The 23,839-nt window shown below is 34.9% G+C and overlaps 1 protein-coding gene across 1 annotated transcript in view; it reads right to left on the bottom strand.

Annotated features, from left to right (window-relative positions):
* Positions 1-22,759, bottom strand: part of SORCS3 (sortilin related VPS10 domain containing receptor 3) — a 1,163,020-nt gene extending 1,140,261 nt beyond the window's left edge. The window contains exon 1 of the mRNA XM_053693001.1: positions 22,064-22,759. Coding sequence (XP_053548976.1) covers positions 22,064-22,759 — 696 coding nt within the window. The remainder of the gene's footprint in view (positions 1-22,063) is intronic.
* Between the last annotated feature and the right edge of the window lie 1,080 nt (positions 22,760-23,839).

Below are 23,839 nucleotides of genomic sequence, written 5' to 3'. Positions count from 1 at the left end.
ACAGACAATGTCCTCCAATCAACGCATTTCACCTTCTTACAAGGCTTTATCAAGATAATCTTGATAAAGCCTTGTAAGAAGGTGAAACGCGTTGATTGGAGGACATTGTCTGTACAGCAACAGTCTCAGGAATCTACAAACATCATCTCTGCGCAGAGAAAGAATATTTCATAACCCCTACGGACTCACTTGAAAAAGCCGAGTTTAAAGAGCTGTAATTGGCTGAAGAGGCACATGTGATTAAAGCATCAAAGGAAACACGGAAGTGTCTACGACCGGCAACGCTGCCCTCCGAAACACAAGCTAACAGCTATCAAAGTGGAAGGTGTGGAACTTACATCATTAAAACGGATGGGTAAGAGATGGAATAACAACTAAGGAGTCGATTAAGTGTATATACACTGCTGCAACCGAGACATCATTACAAGGAAAGGTATATTTTCCACCGGTATATATTCCATCGATGTCTGTCACATAGCAAACATTTCCTTACACCCGCATAGTGGGAGTTCTGACCGAACCAGTTATATTATCAGATCTGCCGTAAGGAAGTAATATTCTTGTCTAATAGACTACCTTTTATTATCTACACCTCTGAAGCAAAAAGATATTTGTAACAGTTTCCCATGATATACAAATATAGGTGGTATTCTTTGTATTTTTTAAGCACTTTTATGATACCGAGTTGTTGTTTAAACAGAGATCTATAAACATTTTAGCAACATATTATATCATTGTTTTTCTGATCATTGTTTTTAGCATAAGTTATTATTTTAACCTGGTTTCAACATATTTATACCAATTGGTAATTTTAGTGTGACCGGTTACTATAGTACTAGATAGTCATTATTAACTTTTACCAAGTGTATGGCAATGTATTAATAAATTCTTTATTGACACTTTATTGGTGTAGCAATTTTTAAGCTTTTTAGCGCTGTACTCACTCCCCCTCGTTTTCTCTATTACAAACTGACAGTTTTTTGGCTAAAGCTGTTTTATGGTACAGCTTAAATTACTACTAAGGTTGCGCTTTGTAATTCCTTTACATTTGATATAATTTTTGTGTCATATCACAGCCAAATGCTTTACTATAACATGAAAACATAGTGAACGTGCTGCAAACTGCAACAGTGGTTCCATTTCTGAAATGAGGAGAGTCAGATTAAATACACTTGTGTCTCTCAATTCCAGCCTCACATTAACACACCAGATACTTAGGATTATCTTGGGTGAGAGCAGGTTAATAATCATTTTTAATTATTATTTTTTCACCTGTTCTCTAGTTCAGAATCTTAAAATCTAGGACCAGTTACAGTGTCCTGAGGACTAACACTTTGCTAGACGGTCACTGCACGGCCCCTGAGCCATAAGTTGGACAGCCTGTGACTTTGGTATTATGTTTATTGTACAAAATGGTATAAATGCTATTGTTTCTTCAATAACCTTCTCAGATCTCTAGTTCAATAAAACTGTTATTGCTATGAACTGTAAAACTGTAAAGATAGTAATTTGGTAGAACATAATTGCTGAAAAAGAATGGTTTTACACAGAATGGTCAAACAGCTTGTGTAGATACTAATTAACTGTATGTTCCCTAAACACACAGGTAATCTCAAAGACACGGAGATGACTTGGGGAGACACATTTTCTAAGTATAATGATGGAATTCAGCTACTTCCTTCTAATAAAATAAATAAATAAATGGAATCTCTTAAACCCAGTGGCAAACTACTTAAGGCAGGTTTAATCACTAAGATAATTCCCCAGTATCCTGCAGAGATAGATAAACAAACATTTAGCCCCACATCTGTCAATATCTCAGGATATCTACACTGTCCAACTGACAATATAAAAAACGTTACTTAATATCAACGTACCATTAAAGGGATATGAAACAGTCTGTTTTCATTGTTTGTAAAAAAAAAGTACTAAGCAGTGGGTTATACTTAATACAAGTAATTGCAATATATTTTATTACTCATTTTAAAAGGATTTTACATTTTATCTCTTTTTAAATTCATTTTTGCAGTGTCCATTACTTCCTGTTACAAGGGGGATTGGGTCTATCTCACAGAAAGGCAGAGTAGTAGTTTTCATTTTAAAGTGTTGCTAGAAATTTTCAAATCTGGCTGCAATTAGTTTATTGCCTCAGTAGAGGACTTTTGCTGCAAAAATCATGTAAAATTAAGTTCCGCAATGTCTGCTGCATTGTCTAGATGTAGGCAGTGGTTAGACTGAGAATTTCTAAGTGCTCATTTTGGGCTAGATTACGAGTGGTGCACTAATTGTTGTGCGCAAGCATTAAGGGGTATATTGCAGATCTTTGTGCGCATTGGAAGTAGTGCGCATATTACGAGTTGAAAGTAAAGAGAGTAAATGAGAGCAGGTTAATAATCATTTTTAATGATTATTTTTTCACCTGTTCTCTAGTTCAGAATCTTAAAACATAGGACCAGTTACAGTGTCCTGAGGACTAACACTTTGCTAGACGGTCACTGCACGGCCCCTGAGCCATAAGTTGGACAGCCTGTGACTTTGGTATTATGTTTATTGTACAAAATGTTATAAATGCTATTGTTTCTTCAATATCCTTCTCAGATCTCTAGTTCAATAAAACTGTTATTGCTATGAACTGTAAAACTGTAAAGATAGTAATTTGGTAGAACATAATTGCTGAAAAAGAATGGTTTTACACAGAATGGTCAAACAGCTTGTGTAGATACTAATTAACTGTATGTTCCCTAAACACACAGGTAATCTCAAAGACACGGAGATGACTTGGGGAGACACATTTTCTAAGTATAATGTTGGAATTCAGCTACCCATCTACCCCTATAGATGAATACATTTATGTGGTCGTGATATTCTAAGTTCCAATTTTGCACAAAAAGCCTTCGTCTAGTGAGCATAATGTGCAAGCGAGAGCACTATATTGAGCTTTACTTGTAATCTAACCTTGAGCAAGAAAAGTACATTGTTTGCTGTTTTTAGCTCAATCTGTTTCTTTTTATCTTTATTTTGATTTAACATATTTTTTTTTGTATCTCTTTAAATACATTTTTATCTGTGCACAGCATATATACCTGTATGTAATTTAGCACTGCTCTGCATAAGAGTTGCTTAAAAATATATGTGTTATAAACATTAAAACCTTCTCTTTTTTTATCAAAATTTGTAGGGTTATGACAATCCAGCTGATACTTGAGTACTATGTAGAACTACACATATAGGGCTAGATTATGGAGCACTATTTATCGCTCACACACTAACTGCGCTCGACTTTAGCGTTTTGCATGCGTCAGGTACCGTACATATTACAAGTAGAAACTAAAAAGTTTTTGATCTTGTGCTAACCAGATGCTTGCAAAATGCAGAAGTTACAATATCGCGATTCTCCCATAGACTTTAATGAAGCATGAAAAGTGTGTGTGCTGTGCAAACCAGATAGCATTTTCTCATGTGCGCTAACCCAACATGAAACATGAATATTTCACATTACAATGTTTATTTATTTATTCATTTATTCATAAATACATAGTTCTACATATATCTGATGTTTGTTTGCAAAATATTTATCAATACCTATATATATATATATATATATATATATATATATTTATATATAGGTATAGTTATATATAGATATATAGGAATATCTATTTATGAATACTTAGAACATATTCCATCATGTGCAGAACATTGGAATGTGAAATATTTACATTAAATACACAGTATAACACTTTTTTTAAATATGAATATTGCATAAATATATTTTTACATGTGTTGATCTACTTACCTGCAAAGGGCTCCAACACACACACACACACACATATATATATTTGTCTATATGTGTATGTCTAAACAAATCCCTGAAAAGGAAGGTATCTTTATTATGCACTTACAAACAACAAATAACAAACCCTGAGTGTATGTACAGATCTAATGGGGATTTTTATATCATTTTAAATATGTATAATAAAGAGACAAATTACATGAAATGCAGGCAAACTAATTAATAGCCATTGATTGAATAAACTTCAATAAACTTTCATTATTTATTTTGCTATTTTTTCCTTTAATCTAGAGCTTTAAACAATTTTGTTTTTCTCTAAGAGGCAAGTATGCATACTGCACATGTAACTAGGCTGACCCTGCAAATTGCTACACAGTGATTGCTTGATCAGTGCAGGTGCTCATTTATATGCCCCAGAGATAAAGGTCACAAGGTAAGCATGCTGAATAGACCTCTATAGGGTTATATCTCTAGATTGCAAAACCATGCAAATTGTACTAACAAAGTAATGACTTTAGCACTCTTGTTTCATGTGAAGATCTTTGAAATGCAGTGGTATTAAATAGATAGATAGACAGACAGATTAGATAGATATATAGATAGATAGATATATAGATAGATAGATGATAAATAGATAGATAGATAGATAGAAGATAGATAGATAGATAGATAGATAGATAATAGATAGATAGATAGAGAGAGAGAGAGAGAGAGAGAGAGAGAGAGAGAGATGATAGATAGACAGACAGACACGCAGGCAGATAGACTGATAGATAGATAGATAATAGATAAAAGATAGATATATAGATTTTTACTCAAAATGCCAAATATAGAAATTTTAATATCTCTTTAATGAAAAAAAAAGTCATAAAAAGTATAACTCTTAGATATAACAAACTGATCACAATAAGTATTACAGAATCATGTCTGACAGGTTGATTATAAATATTACATATCTTAAGGCGCTACATGGATCATGGATAAAATAGAATCCCCTGATTATTGCTATAAATAAATAATGCTATAAACTTACCCATAATATATCCTAGCAACCCAGTCTGCAAGTTCTCCTGGGGATTTATCCAACACAAAACTTAAATAAGACCCCACATTGTCTTCTAATAGCAACTGAAAAAGCGTAGCTGCACATTCAATAGGATTTCAAATAATAATCTGAGATCAAACTAAACTGGCATAACTTGATTCTCTGCGTAAGGGCAAACTTGATATCAATTTTATTTGAAAATTGATAAAAACAATAATAGATAGATAGATAGATAGATAGATAGATAGATAGATAGATAGAGATAGATAGATAGATAGATAGATAGATAGATATAGAAATAGACAGACATAGATAGATAGATAGATAGATAGATAGAGATAGATAATAGATAGATAGATAGATAGATATATGATAGAGATAGATAGATAGATAGATAGATAGATAGATAGATAGATAGATAGATGATAGATAGATATATGATAGATAGAGAGATTGATAGATAGATAGATAGATAGAAAGATAGATAGATGATAGATAGATAGACAGATAGATAGATAGATAGATAGATAGATGATAGATAGATATAGAAATAGACAGACATAGATAGATAGATGATAGATAGATAGATAGATAGATAGATAGATAGATAGATAGATGATAGATAGATAGATAGATAGATAGATAGATAGATAGATAGATACAAATACTCAATGAAGATCATGTTAGTATTTAAAATGAACCCTGAAGTAATCCTTTTATTCCTAAGAAACTAGTCACTGTATTCCAAAAGATCTGCAGACAAAGGCCAAAACGTATCATGATTGCAACGGGCTCTCGAGCAGAGAAACTGTCCGGCTGCCATCTCCACTTGTAATACTGCATCATGTGGTGACATTTATCATTGCACAAAAGCTGTCTTGTTCAATGCCAACCCCTGCTCTCAAGCAACGATTGCACAAGAGCAGTGCATGTCAATCAGAATGAGTAAGCACTGCAGGTATTGATCTTGCCAATTCTCAGGTGACAGAGAGGCAAAGAAGCAGTTTCTCTACAAAGTTAGAAATAAAGTGCCAAAGTACAGCGCTACACTGCCCCTATATGGGTTGTGTGGCTTAAGATGGTGTCCACGACAAATAGTATATATATATATATAAAAAATGAATTAGAATGAATATATTGAAAAAATTTTAAGATAAAAATGTAACAATTGGTTTATTCAAAGAGACATAAAAATTAAACATAAAAAATTATACATAAAACATTATACAATGATTTTAAAAGGTGACAATAAAACCGTAGGTGGAAACTCTATGTTATGAGTTATACGAAGGAATACTATCCTATTGGTGTCACTGATATGACCGAATGTTTTATTATATGAATATCCTATTAAATGTCCAGATAATGCTGTCCAAAATTGGATGTCCAGAAAGAAGGTGTCCAAGAATATAATAAAGTGTCCAAAAATATAATAAATTAGATGAGTGTCCAGGGGATTATAAAGTGATATAATCAAAGGGTAACATGTGTGTCCAAAATCAATTAATCCAATTTTTTCAAAACAAAGGTTGTATATATCCAAAAATGTGTGTTTATATCTCCAAAAATTTTTTGAGTGGGTGATAATCCAAATCTATAGATGGTATAAAAATGTGTTGCTCAAAAAATACTCAAAAAATAAAAAATTGCGGTTTAAGTGAAAAAAGAGTGGAAAAATATTTGAATGAGAAAATATATGGTGAAATATAAAAATCAAAATATCAAAATATATAAAAAATAAAATATAAAAAAAGCCAACGCGTATCGGTCCTCAGGGACCTTTCTCAAGACTGAGAAAGGTCCCTGAGGACCGATACGCGTTGGCTTTTACTGGTATTGCAGCTCAGACTATATCTGGTGAGTAGAACACTTATATTGCTATTTTTAAGGTGACTTTATTGCACTATGTCTGTTTTCTGTACACTTTTATAGGTACAAGAGGACATCTATACTACTAATACACTTTTTAAGAAGAGGAATATCATCTTAGCATCTCTACACATTCACATTTCTAAGCGATCCACAATTCTAAGCTATCCACAATTATTTATTTCAAGAACTTTTCATTTGGATAAAATAATTTTTTGGACTAATTTTTTGGACTAATATACAAATAACTTGATTATATCCTAAGGATTCTCTTATTTCTAAAAAGGGATCTTTTTAACACAGTATTGGACACACTTTTAGGGCCCTTTTTTTAGGTGTACAACTCAATCCCAACCTCACTTTTTTTCCCCACTGGTTTTATATTTTATTTTTTATATATTTTGATATTTTGATTTTTATATTTCACCATATATTTTCTCATTCATATATTTTTCCACTCTTTTTTCACTTAAACCGCAATTTTTTATTTTTTGAGTATTTTTTGAGCAACACATTTTTATACCATCTATAGATTTGGATTATCACCCACTCAAAAAATTTTTGGAGATATAAACACACATTTTGGATATATACAACCTTTGTTTTGAAAAAATTGGATTAATTGATTTTGGACACACATGTTACCCTTTGATTATATCACTTTATAATCCCCTGGACACTCATCTAATTTATTATATTTTTGGACACTTTATTATATTCTTGGACACCTTCTTTCTGGACATCCAATTTTGGACAGCATTATCTGGACATTTAATAGGATATTCATATAATAAAACATTCGGTCATATCAGTGACACCAATAGGATAGTATTCCTTCGTATAACTCATAACATAGAGTTTCCACCTACGGTTTTATTGTCACCTTTTAAAATCATTGTATAATGTTTTATGTATAATTTTTTTTGTTTAATTTTTATGTTTCTTTGAATAAACCAATTGTTACATTTTTATCTTAAAATTTTTTCAATATATTCATTCTAATTCATTTTTTATATATATATAAACTATTTGTCGTGGACACCATCTTAAGCCACACAACCCATATAGGGGCAGTGTAGCGCTGTACTTTGGCACTTTATTTCTAACCTGATACACCGGAATCTGGTTGGGAGATTCCGCATTTATGAGGTACAGCTTGTATGGCATTTATTGTGGCGCTGCAAGATATACACTTGTCTAAATTACTAACAGTTTCTCTACAAAGCCTCCAAACTGCAATGCATCCTAATACATTCTGCCCATAAACTGTACATTCATTAGAAATAGATCACTTGTTTTGGCGTCCTGCTACACCCTTTCAAAAGTCTCTTGAATGTTGATATAAATCAGCTCACACATATCAACCAATCAGAGTGCAGCATATACAAGGGGCAGAACTCTGTATTCCACTGAATGCACTGCACCCTCTCTGGAGGGAGTGAAATCAATACAATTTTCACAGTTAAATTACAGGGAAAGCAGGACAAATAAATGATGAAGATGCATCACAATTTTTCTTTTTTTTTATGGATAGTGAAAGGTTTTATAAGGCGTTTTTCAGCTTACTGTCCCTTTAAAGGGACACTAAACCCATTTTTTTTTCTTTCATGATTCAGATAGAGCAGCCATTTTAAGAAACTTTCTAATTTATTCCTATTAACAATTTTTCTTTGTTCTCTTTCTATCTTTATTTGAAAAAACAGGAATCAAAGCTTAGATTTTTTTCAGCACCCTGGGTAGCGCTTGCTGATTGGTGGCTCTATTTAGCCACCAATCCACAAATGCTACCCAGGTGCTGAACCAAAAATGGTCTAGTTCCTAAGCTTACATTCCTGCTTTTCAAATAAAGATACCAACAGAACAAATAAAAAATGATAATATGAGTCAATTAGAAAGTTGCTTAAAATTGTTGCTCTATCTGAATCATGAAAGAAAAATGTGGGTTTAGTATCCCTTTAAGTTGAAATGGTCAAAGGGGTTTATTGCAAATACATTGTATTGCTAGCTATGTTTTTATTTGTATGTGACCTATTATACAGCTGTGAATTGACCCTCGGGGCTCTGAAAACTCACATGCAGCTATTTTATGAGACATGAAAAGTTATCCCAATATTCAATGAAGCATTTAAATTGTAAATTGAAAACAAGGGCCTGTAATGTTTATTGCCATGGCAACCACACCCGCTAGTTTTTATAAAGATGGCTGACTTATTAAAGAACCTCAGAGAATGTAAAGATTGAAAAACTGAGAACAATCTTGTATTAATTATGTGATGTGCAAGACGGGCATCTGAGAGACTCGTCCGGAAAATTGAAATCAATAATTCCCAGAAATGAATCTACTAGATTTACAGAAGTAAAAAACGCTTGTTTAGAATATATCATCCACCCTTACGTGTATGAGTTTATAAAAAGGTACCCAGAGTAAACTTTATTATTATTTAGTAGTGGTTTTGTCTTTTTTACTCTGGTATTACAAGATTCAAGCAATTACAAGTCTGTTTCATCATTTTAACTGATAGTGCATTACAAATTTAGTTTGATACATTTTAGCAATTTGCTTCATTTAGAAGAAAAGTAAAAGTTATCAGAGCTGAAAGTCTGACTGTGCATGTGACCTACAAGACAAACAGCCATTGGTTAGGTGGATGCCCATCTTCTAGCTGGTGACAGTAGTGACGTATTTCATTATGGCATTAAGAGAATAACAGCTCAGAATACACACATATACATCTCTTACTAATGCAGCCATAGCTTTTATTAGAAGCAGTTTGGGAAACCCAAGTATATTGCAAAAATGGTTTTTCATAAAAAGCTGGTGGTTGTTCTGGAAATGTCTTTTAACTATGTGCTTAACCCTTTTGCTAGAGCTAGATATATGGGAGCAAATGTGCAATAATAAAATGCCCTGGCACAGTGTTTAATCCTTTTCAGTCCTCAGGGCAGTGGGCACCCACTAGTAGACTATTGATATTCAGTATTGTTGTCTCCTCTAGTCTTGCTGCAAATCCTACTGAAATGTCCTCTGTAGATGCGAATCTATTTAATATGCAGGATAGAAGGGGATTAGGGTATAAGGGGGCACTGATCTCTTCTGCCAGGGCTGCCCGGATAAATGCACATATTGAAGTGTAGAAAACAAACATGAACACAAATACCAGGGTATAGTTACAAAGCTTCAACATTGTTGATATTGACTTATTTAGTATTTAAGTAAGTGAAATAGCTGACATTGAGATTGACTTAAGTCCAATCCAGCCAACGTTGTACCTCAGATCTTCACCAAGCAACTTGCAATATTTTAGCCATTTGAATCTTCTGGATTCAAATGTTACAATTGACTTCTTTGATAAATTTGCTTCATCCTCTTTGTATCCTTTTTTGAAGGAACAGCAATGCACTATTGGAAGCTAGTTGAGCCAATGACAAAAGACATATATGTGCAACTACCAAATCACCAGCTAACTCCCAGTAGTGCATTGCTGCCACTGAATAGGTACTAGGATAATGAAATTAGATAATAGAAGTCAATTGGCAAGTTCTTTAAAATCTCATGCTCTGACAGAATTATGATGACAACATGTTGGGTTTCATGTCCCTTTTAATTTAAAGGAAAATATATGTATAGTATATTGAGATGCAATATTAGTTCATGTTTAATGTCATCCTCACATGAATCTTCTTATTCAGCCTCTTTTGGCTTAATTTCCATCTCACGCTGCCTTATGCTATTTAAAGATGTTTCCTCTTAACCCCTTAATGACTAGCAACGTACCCTTTGTGTATTTTCTCTTTGAATGGGGATTCCTTTTTTGATAGCGCAAGACCGCCACTAGTGGCGAAGCTGCAAAATTCCAGGATGCACTATTCCAGGATGTTTGCAGCCAGAAGGGAGGTCATAATAGCACGGTTCTACAGCTTGAGGCAAGACCCGCGCTACTATGACCTGGAAAACCCTTAACGACCAGCGACGTACAGGGAACATCATGGTCATTAAGGGGTTAATTATAGCAACAACAACAGAAAATGAGCCAATCTTTGTTTAGTCTGTATTTAGATGGGTGGGCTGATTGGGCTCACTATTAAAACTGGATCCACCCAGTGGATATGCTGTTTGCTATCTTCTAACCCCTAATACCTACAGGGCTTTACCAATGTGATGTCTAAGTTTGTGTTGTTTGGCTTTGAGATTCCTACAAACAAAATGCTCTGAAGTTCTATAAAATGATGAATCTGGGATTAATTTACCTTATACAAGCAAACAACAAATTTTATATCTGACAAGTTTAGTCAACCAGAAAACTAAAGCAAAGAGGTTCCTTAGCCACTATCAAAATGATACCAGTGTTGTCCATAACCCTAAAATATCATTCTCATTCCCAAATGGCTCCAAATTTAGTACATTGCTAATAAGAAGTAAAGAAAACGTTCTATGGGTTATGACTTTAAAGGGATATTAAAATAATATGAAAACTAACTCTGTATGAAAAATAAAATGTAAGCGCCCTAAATATATTTTTCCCTGTTTACATTTATATTGAAGCTAATAGAAGGGGTTTGCTCATGCACAATTTATTCCTAGCAGCAGAATGGTTACCAGCTGTAAGGACAATTCCTATTGGTAGATACAATAAAAAATGTCAATTAAACACCATTCTCACAACAAGTAAGCACAGATACATAGATAAACTATTGTATAATATGTTTAGTTTTTAGACTGAAGGTCTGGGATAAATAAATACTTAAAGACAAGTATTTCTTGCTGTATGATTAAATGTTGTACAGAAAATGTGTCATTTCAGCAATTTTCTGCCTCTAGGTCCCTCTGCCTGCTCAGCCCTACTGCTTCTTGCTGTTGTACCATATGGCAAATCTACCTGTGCTCTCTTCAGAGACCGGCCTCACTGTGTGGTTGGCATGAAATGAAACAAGTTCACCAAGCCACAAGAATGAAAATAGATTTCCCCTGTTAATACTCATCAATTATTTGCTAGTAGGTTTAAAGGTATATGTGCAAAAATAACAGTATATTATAGGGTGATGTAGTACTGTATATATATATATATATACATATATACATACATATATATACATACTCCAAATACTCTTCTGTGATTTTATTCCAAGCAGACAAACATAGTCGACAATTTGGGCAGAGCCCTTTCTCAAGCTAAGTCATAATACTTTATATACTGTATGTGCACAAAACATATGTATATACACAAAATAGGTACGTGCACACTCCTGAGCTGTCCTTGGTGTGCTTTTGTGGAAAAGAACTAAGCTTCAACAAAGAGAAAGAGGTACATTTTGATAATACAAATAAATTATTTTTGTAAACAGCCATTATAGTGGGAAAATGACATACTCTAGTTTTATCTACCCTGTCATGCTAAGTGTTTAACCCCCGAAGTGAGTTAAACACATAGTTAAAGTATTGCTCAGGAGCCACAGAGAACCGCTAGTCCCAAGCAGAAACTGCCACTGACCCAATCAGCAGCACTGGTCGCATAGCTGGGTCATGCAACTAGCATTACTGATTGGATCAGTTTCCACTCAGGACGAGCAGTTCTCTTTGTCTCCTAAGCAGTACTTTAACTATGTGTTTAACTCCTTAGAAAGGTTAAATACATAGAGCTGTAGGGTCAATGGTGATAAAATTGCTTTAACAAACAAGAGCATGTCATTTTCTCACTACAGTGGCCCTTTAGATAAAGTGATACTATAGCATTTGCAACATAAAGTGACATTTTCGTTGCATAAATGTTTTGTATGATGATCTATTAATATAGCCCATCTTGTGGTGCTTTTGTAACAATTTATAGTTTTGCTTATTTTTAAATAACATTGTGCTGATTTTCATACTCCTAACCAAGCCCCACAGTGTCACATGTATACTGATGTCTACAGACTCCTTCTTGTGCAATGGGTCTTCATATACAGAGGAGAGGGGTGGGAGGAGCTTCTAAGTAGGGTTTTAAATGGTTTTATACTGGATATATCAGTATCTGTGCATATTCTTCTTTATAGTATTGTCTATTACATGCAGTCATATAAAAATCGCTGCATACTGTCCCTTAAAGATAAAAAATATATTTTAAAATCACTAAAAACTTATTTTTTCTTTAAATAAATAAGTATACAAATATATTTAATGAACATTAAAGGATGCTAGCTTAAAATACCCACATATCTGACATATTCTCTGACACATCACTTTCGGCACAAATTCTCTGTGACTTCTTTCAGTTTTGGATGTGACTCTAAAGTGCCTTGCAAAAAGATATTTGAGGTGCACTGTATGTGTTTTGTTTTCTACTCCTCTACATGTTGCAGTTCCCTGGGTTTATCTTGGCATCTAAGGGGTTAGCATGGTAGAATATTCTAGCAAGCATGGCAGCTATAATACAGTCTATAAATAGAAAAAAGTACACATTCATCTCTCATTTATATCTTATTCCAGTTGACTGATGTGAGATTTGCTTGTATTTCAGATTTTTATTGATTAACTTTCTATATAATTGGTAAATCAGATTCTTCCCAGAAGGGATTATCATAAAAATATATTACCACCTCTCAGTAATAAAAGATTTGCGCCAACCCCAGATCAGTGGGTGTTGGAGCTCCTTGCCTGAAACAAATGCTGAATACTGAATTATTCTCTTTATTCATTTACATGCCGGGGAATCAAATGGAAGAACCATCAAATTGCCTGACAGCACATATGAATCACTGTAGTTGTGATATTTCAAGAATGTCTAAATAAAAATGCTCGGAGAGCTTAAAATAGGATGTCTTAATTCTATTTTAGCAGCTAATGACACATACAGTGGTGCAGCACATATATAATTGTCCTGTATAAGTCAGGAGCGTGACACTGTAATATAGATGGAGGAAATAGGAATATATAGAGATAAGAAAATAATATTCCACAATAAAAAAAAAATCTCATTCACGGTACATTTTGGATTTTGCCATTTATATCACATACTTAATTTCAGTTACCCCATCTTCTGACACTGGGTAAATCTCTTAATGTTTCCATTAAGCATTAATCATAGATAACATACAATAATTAAATAAATATAACAATATATACAGTATATTTTGTTAATGTAAATGATAACTAATATTGCATTAATTATTTTTTGCACGTAGAGCATAACCAAATCGCAGAAATATAATTGATATAAAAATTGTATGGTATCTCGTAAAATAAATGTACCCATTAGGATTCTGAATACCTCAATAACCCCTGAGCACTGCTTTTGGGAATGTTTACTGTGACATATGCCTACACTGGATATTTAAATTAATATAATTATTATAGCTTATCAATTTTTAAGTGAATTTGTATGTGAACTGATAGTCATACTGGGAACAGATCTACTGAATGGTGCATGTACACAGCCTTACATTGGGAGAAGAAATTAAATAATTTAAAAAAGTATTTTATTGAAATAAATTTCCTTCTGTATCTCCAGCAATAGTCACAGAAACTACTAAAAAAAAATCTACAAATGGTTTTCTAAATATATATTTAATTAAACAGCAAACATCAAGTTATTAAACATTTGAGGAGCTATGTACTACAAATCTACATATACATATAGTACATATTAAAGGGACATTAAACACTTTGAGATGGTGATATAAACTAATAAATCGCATATATATATAATAAATCAAAAAAATGGATGGGTACTTGTAATCAGCTCTGAACACAACCAATTAATCAGTCAGTTTATAGTGGTGGGCAGGAGGAAAAATATATATATCTTAGTCAATTTATTTAGTACAAACAGTCTTATGGTGCCTGTAATAGCCTTAATCACAATTGCTGCTGTAATAGTAGAAAGTATTGCAAACGTATTCACACATCAGCCTGCCCTGTTCAGTGCCCTACCTTCCAACTGCGGGGTATACCATGTATGTGCCTTGGTTCAAGAGCGGAGCTGACCCTCAGACTCTCCTAGCTGACCATTTTTAGCTTGGTAAAATAAAGCTTTGTTTTTTTTAATGCTAATAGGACTCTTGCCGGTTAATTTTTTATTTTAGTTTATATATATATATAAACAACTCTGGAATATATTTTCATTATTTAATTTGCCTCCTTTTCCTGTAATTCCGTTCTGAAATTGTGAGATTTTCAGTTCCTGTTAGAAATGGAAGTGCAGAACACTGTTATATTCCACACAGCTATCGGCTGCACACTCTAGTGACATTTTTATAACTGTTCCTAATTGGCCACTGCAGAGAAGGTAACCCAAGTTACAACATGGCAGCTCCCATTGTTTTATAGACACTGAAACTTTACACTTATTTAGTCAATATTTAAAAAGTTAATGAAACTTAGCATTTATTTAATGTTTAATGCTCCTTTAAGCAGATAAAAACTTCAGAAATGTCCCAAATGCAAAGAAGAGGAGAACTTTAGGTTTATAAATGCAGAGAGCTACTGAATTAGTGTAGGCTGGGAATTTGAGTCCAATAAAAATGACGTAATGGATACAACTGTAGGCTTTGTCCAATACAAAAGTTACATAAATGGGATGTTATTCAGACAGTAACATAAAATATCTTATAAAATGCAACATTTACTCAACAAATGGGAAATACTAAGCTTGTACCTGTAATTAATGCATCAAACTGAATCCCATAAATCATATATGCAATACAGGCTGGTGTCAGACATAAACATTTCACCAACATTTCTCCATTATTAGTAATAAATATCTCTGGTATTTTACTTACTAATTACTCAGCAAGCTATCTCCATTAAAGCCAGTATTACACTATACAATAACTAGTGGTGTGAATTTTACTTTTTAGAGGTTGATTGATTAAATGTCAATTGGGTATAATCACAGTTTTTGCATGAGATTTAGTAGTGATACTGCTGTCATTTGTGGTAATACATAAAAAATGGTAAACACTGGGGTAAAGGGACTAAATAAAATGTGTTAAACTGAACTTCATTCAGATAAAAATACATAATCTAGCTCAAGAAACAATAACTATTTTGGACAGTAAATACCTATTGATAAAAGCATCTCAGATTATGCAGCTATGTGAGTGTCAAATCACAGAGCCAGTAGGCTTTTACACATTTGCTTCATCTTAAAGGAATACGAGACTCACATTTTTTTCTTTCATTATTCAGATAGAGCAACAATTTTAAGCAACTTTCTAATTTACTCCTATTATCAATTTTTATTCTCTTGGTATCTTTTTTTTTATAAAGCAGGAATGTAAGCTTAGGAGCTGGATCATTTTTGGTTCAGCACCCCGGATAGTGCGTAATGTTTGGGTTTCGTATCCCTTTAATCCAAACTGGTCATTTGGGTTTTTATATAATAAAAACACTGATCTAGATTAATCTTAATTCTTCTACGCTGTACTATAAACTATATATAGAAAGTGGTCATGGATAGCAGTTAAACATAACACAGACTGCCTGCGTTTCACAACACACAACTCATTTTGTCCATCTAACCATAGGAACACACACTTTGTTTTCAGGTTATTTTCTCAGTATTTCTTACACCAGCTGCACTTTGGCACTAACTACAAATAACTGCAAGATAGCTGTGAAATGGATTACAAAAGAGGAACGTGCAAATTAGTTTACAGCTTCAAATATGTTATTTCAGTAACAGAAAACAATAAACAAAATTGAAGCTGCTAGCTTCATATCTAAATGTGGATATATTAATAATTAGAGTGCTGAAGTTGAATTTGGTAACAACATATTTCTCACTCAGTGAACAGTTATATAAAATATAACTAGAGCGTGCACTAGTTTAAATGCCCATTATACTCAAATATGTGTTCCATTATAAAGATAGTGTTTCAGAATACATTATGGTGTTTTGTTTTTAATGGATGCCCCTGTGCTGAATAAGCCTCTTTTTTCCGTTGGAGTTGTCCCTATTAGACACAGCCAGTAAGCCTTAGAGTCCCATGACACACGTACAAATCTATACACCATGTTAGTTTCACTTTAAATTTAAGCAGATTTTTCTTTACATTTTAACAAGCAAAAAATATTTTTAACATATTAAACTACTGCCCTTTCATGTAAATAATAAATGTTTGAGTTCTTTATACCTTTAAATTATTAATAGATAGTTACACCAAATACATTATATTACTGGTTACACAATTATGAAACATCCCAACAATAAAAATGTTTAGTATATTTTATGTAAAATTTTACTTTCTTTCCTAACCCCTTGTCTGGACGACAGAGCAATACATTTCAGCTGTAGTTGATGGCTAAAAAAGGTTATTACTGGTGTATGAGTTATTATTTGAATCTAGGCGCAGCTGCAGGTGCTTAAAGTGAGCACAATATTGTCTGAAACGGATTTCAATGCTGCCATCTGCTGGCACTCGGGCTCACACAACACACATTACAAAAGAAAGTTTCAGAACATATTTAGCTTGTTGATTGTAAACAAACTGATGCAATAAAATATCTACATATCATATTTTATACACAGGGTTTTTACATTAGGAACTTGTAATTATACTAAAAGTTTTACATTTCCTTTTCAGAATAAAACTCTTTTATAAAGGTTTACAATCATCATCTGATGGAGCTAACAGTGTACAAACAAAAAGTATCATGTTACACTTTTTTAAGAATGTATCTTCCCTAAGTTTTGTGATCCAGCTATCAGTCACAAGAAGCTGATAATGAGTAGCCAAAATGTAATTGTACAAACCTATGCTTTATACTTATTCATTATAATTTAATAATCATTTTGTTAGAATAATATTTAATGAACAAGACAGATCTATAGTAATTGCATAGTGGCCTTTTAATAAAAAATGTTTAGTGTAAAATTAGTAAATAAAAGAAAAAGCAGCACAATTATTATTTTGTATATTTTATTTAGTAGATTTTTAACATAAGTTTGTGTGTACATCAGAAATTATTCACTGCTTTGCAAAAAGAAATGTTTTAGAAGCTTTTTATATTTTGATATTTTGTTAGCAAAATATGCAAATTTTTGCAGTGCAGAGATAAACACCATGAAAAGCCTTGTGGTATTGTTTATATCCTTTGCTGTGGCCAATTAGGGACATATATAAATATGCTCCTGGACATATTGAGCAATCACAGCATGTGGGAGGGTTAGGGTTATAATTGCCCTCCAGCCTCTCTAGAGAGAGTAGAAAAACTAAACATTTTCAAGTAAACTGAAGCGTTTGCTCATTATTTATAATTAAAAGACCATAGTGTTGCTAATTGCATCAGTAGCAATTTCTGCTCAGGACCAGCAGTGCTCTGTGGGCCTTGAGCAGGGGATAAACACAGAGTAGTGTAGGGTCAATAGCCTTACATTTTCATGCTCTAAAGTATTAGAGTCTGTCATTTTTTTTACTGTTATGGCCCATTAAATGGACAGTAAACACTTTGAGATTTTTATATAAAATGTTTAGTTATGTGAAATGAAACAACTTTGTTCCCTTTCTGTGTAATTTAGCTCTGAAAATTGCAGATTTTCTAATTCCTCAGAACTTAAAATGCACCTGTTGACTCGTCAAGGCTAACCCTGCTGCATATCTGTCCCTAATTGGCTTTATCAGATAACATCTGCAAAACAATGCATTTTATACTATCTTTATGACTATAACTAGCCTTCTTGTCTACAGCCCAGAGTGTTTCATTGAAAAAAGACAAAGGTTAGCTAATGGTAAATAATTGCAGTAAAAAAAGGATGTTAACCCTTTGTGGTTGTACAATAGTGTTCACATCAGAATAAACACTATTAGTAAAAAAATGACATTACGCGATTGTTGATGCGATCATGTGATTTCAAGGCCAGGATTGGATCATGGGGGACTGCCTTTACTGCTAGATACCCCCAGGCCGATCCTTGCCTTAACCAAAGGGGGAAGCTGCAGTACGCCATATATGGTAGGACATTCCATGCCAACCCAGCACTGTTAGGGCGGCATAAGAAATGTCCTAATGGCGTGAAGGGGTTAATTTGTTTTAAAAACATTAAGACTTTGCTGATATATTATTCTTTACAACACAACAGAAATGTTTTGTAATTACAAGGTGTTTAATGTATCATTATATCTTTATTAGGAATACAATTTTGAGTTTAACATCTTTAAAAGGACAGTCTACTCCAGAATTGTTATTGTTTAAAAAGACATATGGATAGATAATCCCTTTATTACCCATTCCCCAGTTTTGCATAACCAATACTGTTATATTAATATACTTTTTACCTCTGTGATTACCTTGTATCTAAGCCTCTGCAGACTGCCCCATTAGATCAGTGCTATTTACAGACTTGCATTTTAGCCAATCAGTGTTGACTCATTCATAAAACCACAGAAGTGAGCAAAATGTTATCTAAATGACACACATGAACTAGAACTGTCTGGCTGTATAAAGCTAATAAAAAGATAAGAGGAAGCCTTCAGGGACTTAGAAACAGGCAGAGATTTAGAATTTTAACGGTTAATAAAGTATATTAATATAACAACGTTGCTTGTGTAAAGCTGAGAAATGGGTAGTAAAGGCGTTATCTATCTTTTTAAACAATAATAATTTTGGAGTACACTGTCCCTGTATGTATTTGCTACTCTTCATAAATATTATGCTATTATGACTTAGCTTAAACACAACTGACACATCTATACACTAACTATATCTTATCCCAGCATTACTGTCTTTGCCTTAGCTTATTTATTAGCGTATTCCCTTGTGTCACCCAGTGTCATCTCCATAGGATTTGTGGGGTGTGCTGCAAAGTCCAATCATTAGTACGGTACCTGTAATGCTCAGAGGTGATCATAACTCTGAATTCATCAGAACATCCTTTTTTTAATTGTTCAGGACTGACTGTGAGAGAATCATAAAAGTGACTGTATGCATAAAAATAATCACAAGAAGAGACAAAATGTGGGAGAGGGGGGGATTTAAATAAGAATATGAGAAAGCCTTTACAATGACCAACTACTGATCTTAGTACTTAACATTTGGCAATACCCACAAAATATAAGTGCTAGTACCGCCCCTGAGGTCTACTGCAGCAGATCATGTGATTAGTGATACTCTCAAATATACCCAATATATCACTCAACAATGGCTCTATTATATGTGTGAGGACACCCACTACAGACAGCCCTGACTGGTTAACAAAGGGCCACACTGTAATGCCAACTGAGTTCAGTTAGTGCCACATATTATGAGATTTGCTGGGCAGTATTTGCCATCATTAGCAGTTAGATCAGTTCCTATGTAACTGAGTGCAACTGATTCACTAATGCTCACTTATTTGATCTAACAACACAGAAATAAACTGATCATTTTCAGAGGTCTGTGCAGCTGGAGAGACTGGGGACACATTAACAAATTGTGTCCAGTAACACAGTATAGACACTTAGACAGATTCACTAACAGTCCTTTACAGCCCCTATATGCTCCACATACTCTCCAGGTCCTATATCACTCCTCACATAACTTAGTGGTCAAACTTCATTAAATGACATCACCCCTGGTAAGAATAGACTGTCAGTGACTCTAACCACTGTCCCATACACACATTATTATAGGCTATCTAGGGGCTATGGCACTTTAATCCTGACTTTATTTGTTGTACCCTTGTAAAGTGCTGCAGTATCTGCTGGTGCATTAACACAAACAAAGACAATAATAATAATAGACAGTAAATACCATTTATAAATAAAGGATTCCACTATACCAAGGAGAGGCAGACAGAAAAAACTGCCAGCAACACATAAAACCACATGTTGTATCTGTATCTGCTGCCACTGAAGAATGTATCCTCTGTCCAGTGCTGAATGCTGAAATGGGATTAAAAAGCCACAGCATTTGTGCCTCACTATTCTTATTGGGGCTGATACAAGTAACCATTTCAGTGCTCAGTCCCTCTAGCTGGTCCACTGGTCCTTTCTGTATCACTCCAGTACAGCTGGTTCTATTAACCCTCAACATTATTTAATTCTCTACTAGTACAGATGGTCATCTATGTCACTATTGTGTTCTACAATATGCACTTGTACGCCCTTTAACTCTTTCAGTGCTGTATCCTGACAACACAATTGGTCCAGTCAATATTTCATTACTATATCCTGACTGAATTACACATCAATTTCACTCTCTCACATATCTATTATTCCACAGGTTCGGCTGGAACTCATTTCCCCCTTAAACACTTCACTTCTGGATTCTTCTATAAGTAAAACTGGTCTATTTAACTCTTTCCCTAATGTGTCACATCAGATGTACATCTAGTCTATTAACCCTTTAATTCCTGTATCCCTCCAGCAGTGCAGCTAACCCATTAGCCATCTCTGTTCTTTGCAGCTGGTTTATTTGACTATTCCACTGCTGTGTGCTTCTAGCTGTGTATTCCTAACACTGTCAGCACCAAGTCTCTTCACAACTGCTCACATTAACCATGCTGGTAAATTTGCCTTAAGTTGAACAGCTGGTGACATTTACCCTGTCAAAAACTGTTTTCAGTTCACCGCTGTATTATTTGTTTGCATTAACCCCATCAGTACTATTTCCCTCCATTACAAGAGCAGGTTTCATTAACCCTGTCAAAACTGTTCTCTTCAGATAAAGCTTGGCCATTAACTCTGTCAGCACAGCTTACTTTCAGTCCTCACATTCTGCATGTGTTTGTGTTTTGGGTCCCAGAGCACATTGCTACAGTAAATTAGCATCACAGGGAATGTCATTTAGCCTTCCTCAACACAGCAATTTCCTGCAAACAAAGATACATTTTCATGGCTTGTCTATAAGCACACTATGGAGGGGCACAAGGAGCTATAAATCAAACACAGCTTCCAACTGGTACAATCAACAGTCAGGGCACATATCCAGCTAGTGCCATGCCTTGTGTCCGGAACATCCTACCCTGCAACCTATTCAATTAATTATTTTGGTTTCTTTTTGGGAAGTATTAGATGTGACCTCATTGTAAGTATCAGATAATTCGTATTTACTTATATTTTGAGAGTAATACATGGTTGTTTCTGAATACTGAAGGGATACATACAAATTCTCTGAGACCACTTATTAGATACCCCACAACAGCAAGCGCAAACTATGACCATATGACACCTCAATCACTAAAGAGTCACAAAAACAAAACTTTATCCTGCATGCCAAAATAAATTCTATAGAACTTATTGCCGGAGACTATTTATGTCTTTAAGAACATTCCTGGACTTGTTAAACCTTTGGCTACCAGAGAGTTGTGCAGAATGCTCCTCTGGAGGAATTAAGTGGTCACACAGAGTCAGATGTGCATATACAGTCATTCATCACATTAGGGGCATAAGTAGTTACTCACACTGCTGTTGTGCCCACCGGTCCAGTGGACCATGGCTTGGTTATGAGCTGAATCTCCTGTCAGCGGAAAACTAGTGGTACTCAACCTCAGCTCTTCCACCCTGGCGCGGCTGGCTCTCCCTTCTTCTCTGGAACCCTTGATTTCAGAGCGCTTGACCTTCCGTCCATCCATTAGATGACTGGCCAGTGGATCCTCGAGACTGGGGTCAGAAGGCAACATGATGTCTTTTCTAAGCCTGTTTACTCCCATCTGATCTCTTCTCACCCTTGTTACTTTTTCTTTGGCTTCTGAGATCTTACCCCCACCCTGGACAAAACCAGAAAGTAGCTGGTTATCCCTATCAAAGGCAGCTTTGTCTATTGGGCCATGGGATGTCCTCGTCTGGTGACTACTTATGAGATGCACATTTTGTACTCCGGATCCAAGAGCATTATACCCATTTTTAGCCTCCTCATCCTCAATCGAGTTCTGCAGAACTTCTCTAACCACCCTTCCCTGTTCCACCCTCCCCTGTGGACGCATTAATCCGAGATCCCGGAGCTGAATTCGGGTGTAACAGTGTCTACAAGTGATTTCCCCACTGGAGAAAGTGCTGAGAAGCAGACAAATCCAGAGTATCCCTATCACCTTTTGCGTCCCCCACTCCATCACTTGTGGCACGCTGCTCTTTCCAAACCTTGCTGTACCCCTCTCCATCACCCTTGGGGAGCTTCCTTCTAATCCTTTGGGTGTGATCCTTTCTGCCACCCGGGCGACCTCCTCTCCACAAACCCCGTTGTGCTCCTCTACAGCCCCCTGGGTGTGCACCTGTCCATTAGCTTAGACGATCTCTTCAGCTCGCCAAAAACTCCCAGTCACCTCAGTCTGAAATGCTGCCAGATCCCTTATTTATTATTATTACAAAATAAAAGGGGAGATTTTTCAGTGGAACTGTTCTAAGATGTGATCAAGTGAGCCCCCACATGGGGAGGAGCTGAACTGAAGCCAGGTCTATACCCCAAAATCCAAACTCAGTGCGATTCAGATGGCATCTATGAGCATCTCCCTGTGCAATTTGTTATTAGGGAAAGAGCATTCCAAATTCAGCATCCAGAGCTAGCAGATTACAGAGTGAGAGCATCCCACAAGCATCCAGCAAGCTGAGTGTATAGAGAATCCTGCAGCTGAAACCCACACTGAGCAGAGAGATCGTCAGACAACAGCAGCTGCTGAGATCTGAGCAGGATCCTGTAATCACAGGCAGTTTCATGTAGGTGCAGAGCATCTCCCAACTGCTGTCATCAGGTCCAGCCTCCAGGATCAAGTCTGGGACAGCTAGGGACAAGAAGCCACTACATGCAGGGAGTGGTATGTGATCCAAGCTGCAGATCCACTAGATCCAGGCAAGGACTATGTAATCTACTCAAATGCCTCGTCCCTGCTACCTTAGAGCTGTATTTATTCTACACTAATGCCAGCTGGACCACACGAGTATTACGGCTCCTTATAATAATTCTGTATTTCATTCTCAAACAAAATATTCCTAGATCTGGGGGCGATTTGGAGGTACAGTGATTGTAAAAGCCATTTACCCCATATTGCTTGGAAAATCGTAATGCAAAACATATACTCAACTGTAACACAATACATGTTATAGATATTTAGAAATTAATGAGTTGGTTCGGTAAAAATTACAGTATAATATATGCTGATTGCACATACACACATACATAAAAACACGTCACCACCAACACACATAAACAAACACATACACACACATACACACAAACACATACA

The sequence above is a fragment of the Bombina bombina genome, chromosome 9 (genome assembly GCF_027579735.1).
Source record: "Bombina bombina isolate aBomBom1 chromosome 9, aBomBom1.pri, whole genome shotgun sequence".
NCBI lineage: Eukaryota > Metazoa > Chordata > Amphibia > Anura > Bombinatoridae > Bombina > Bombina bombina.
The sequence above is the reverse complement of the archived record's forward strand: the minus strand, read 5'-3'. Positions and strand labels throughout refer to the sequence as shown.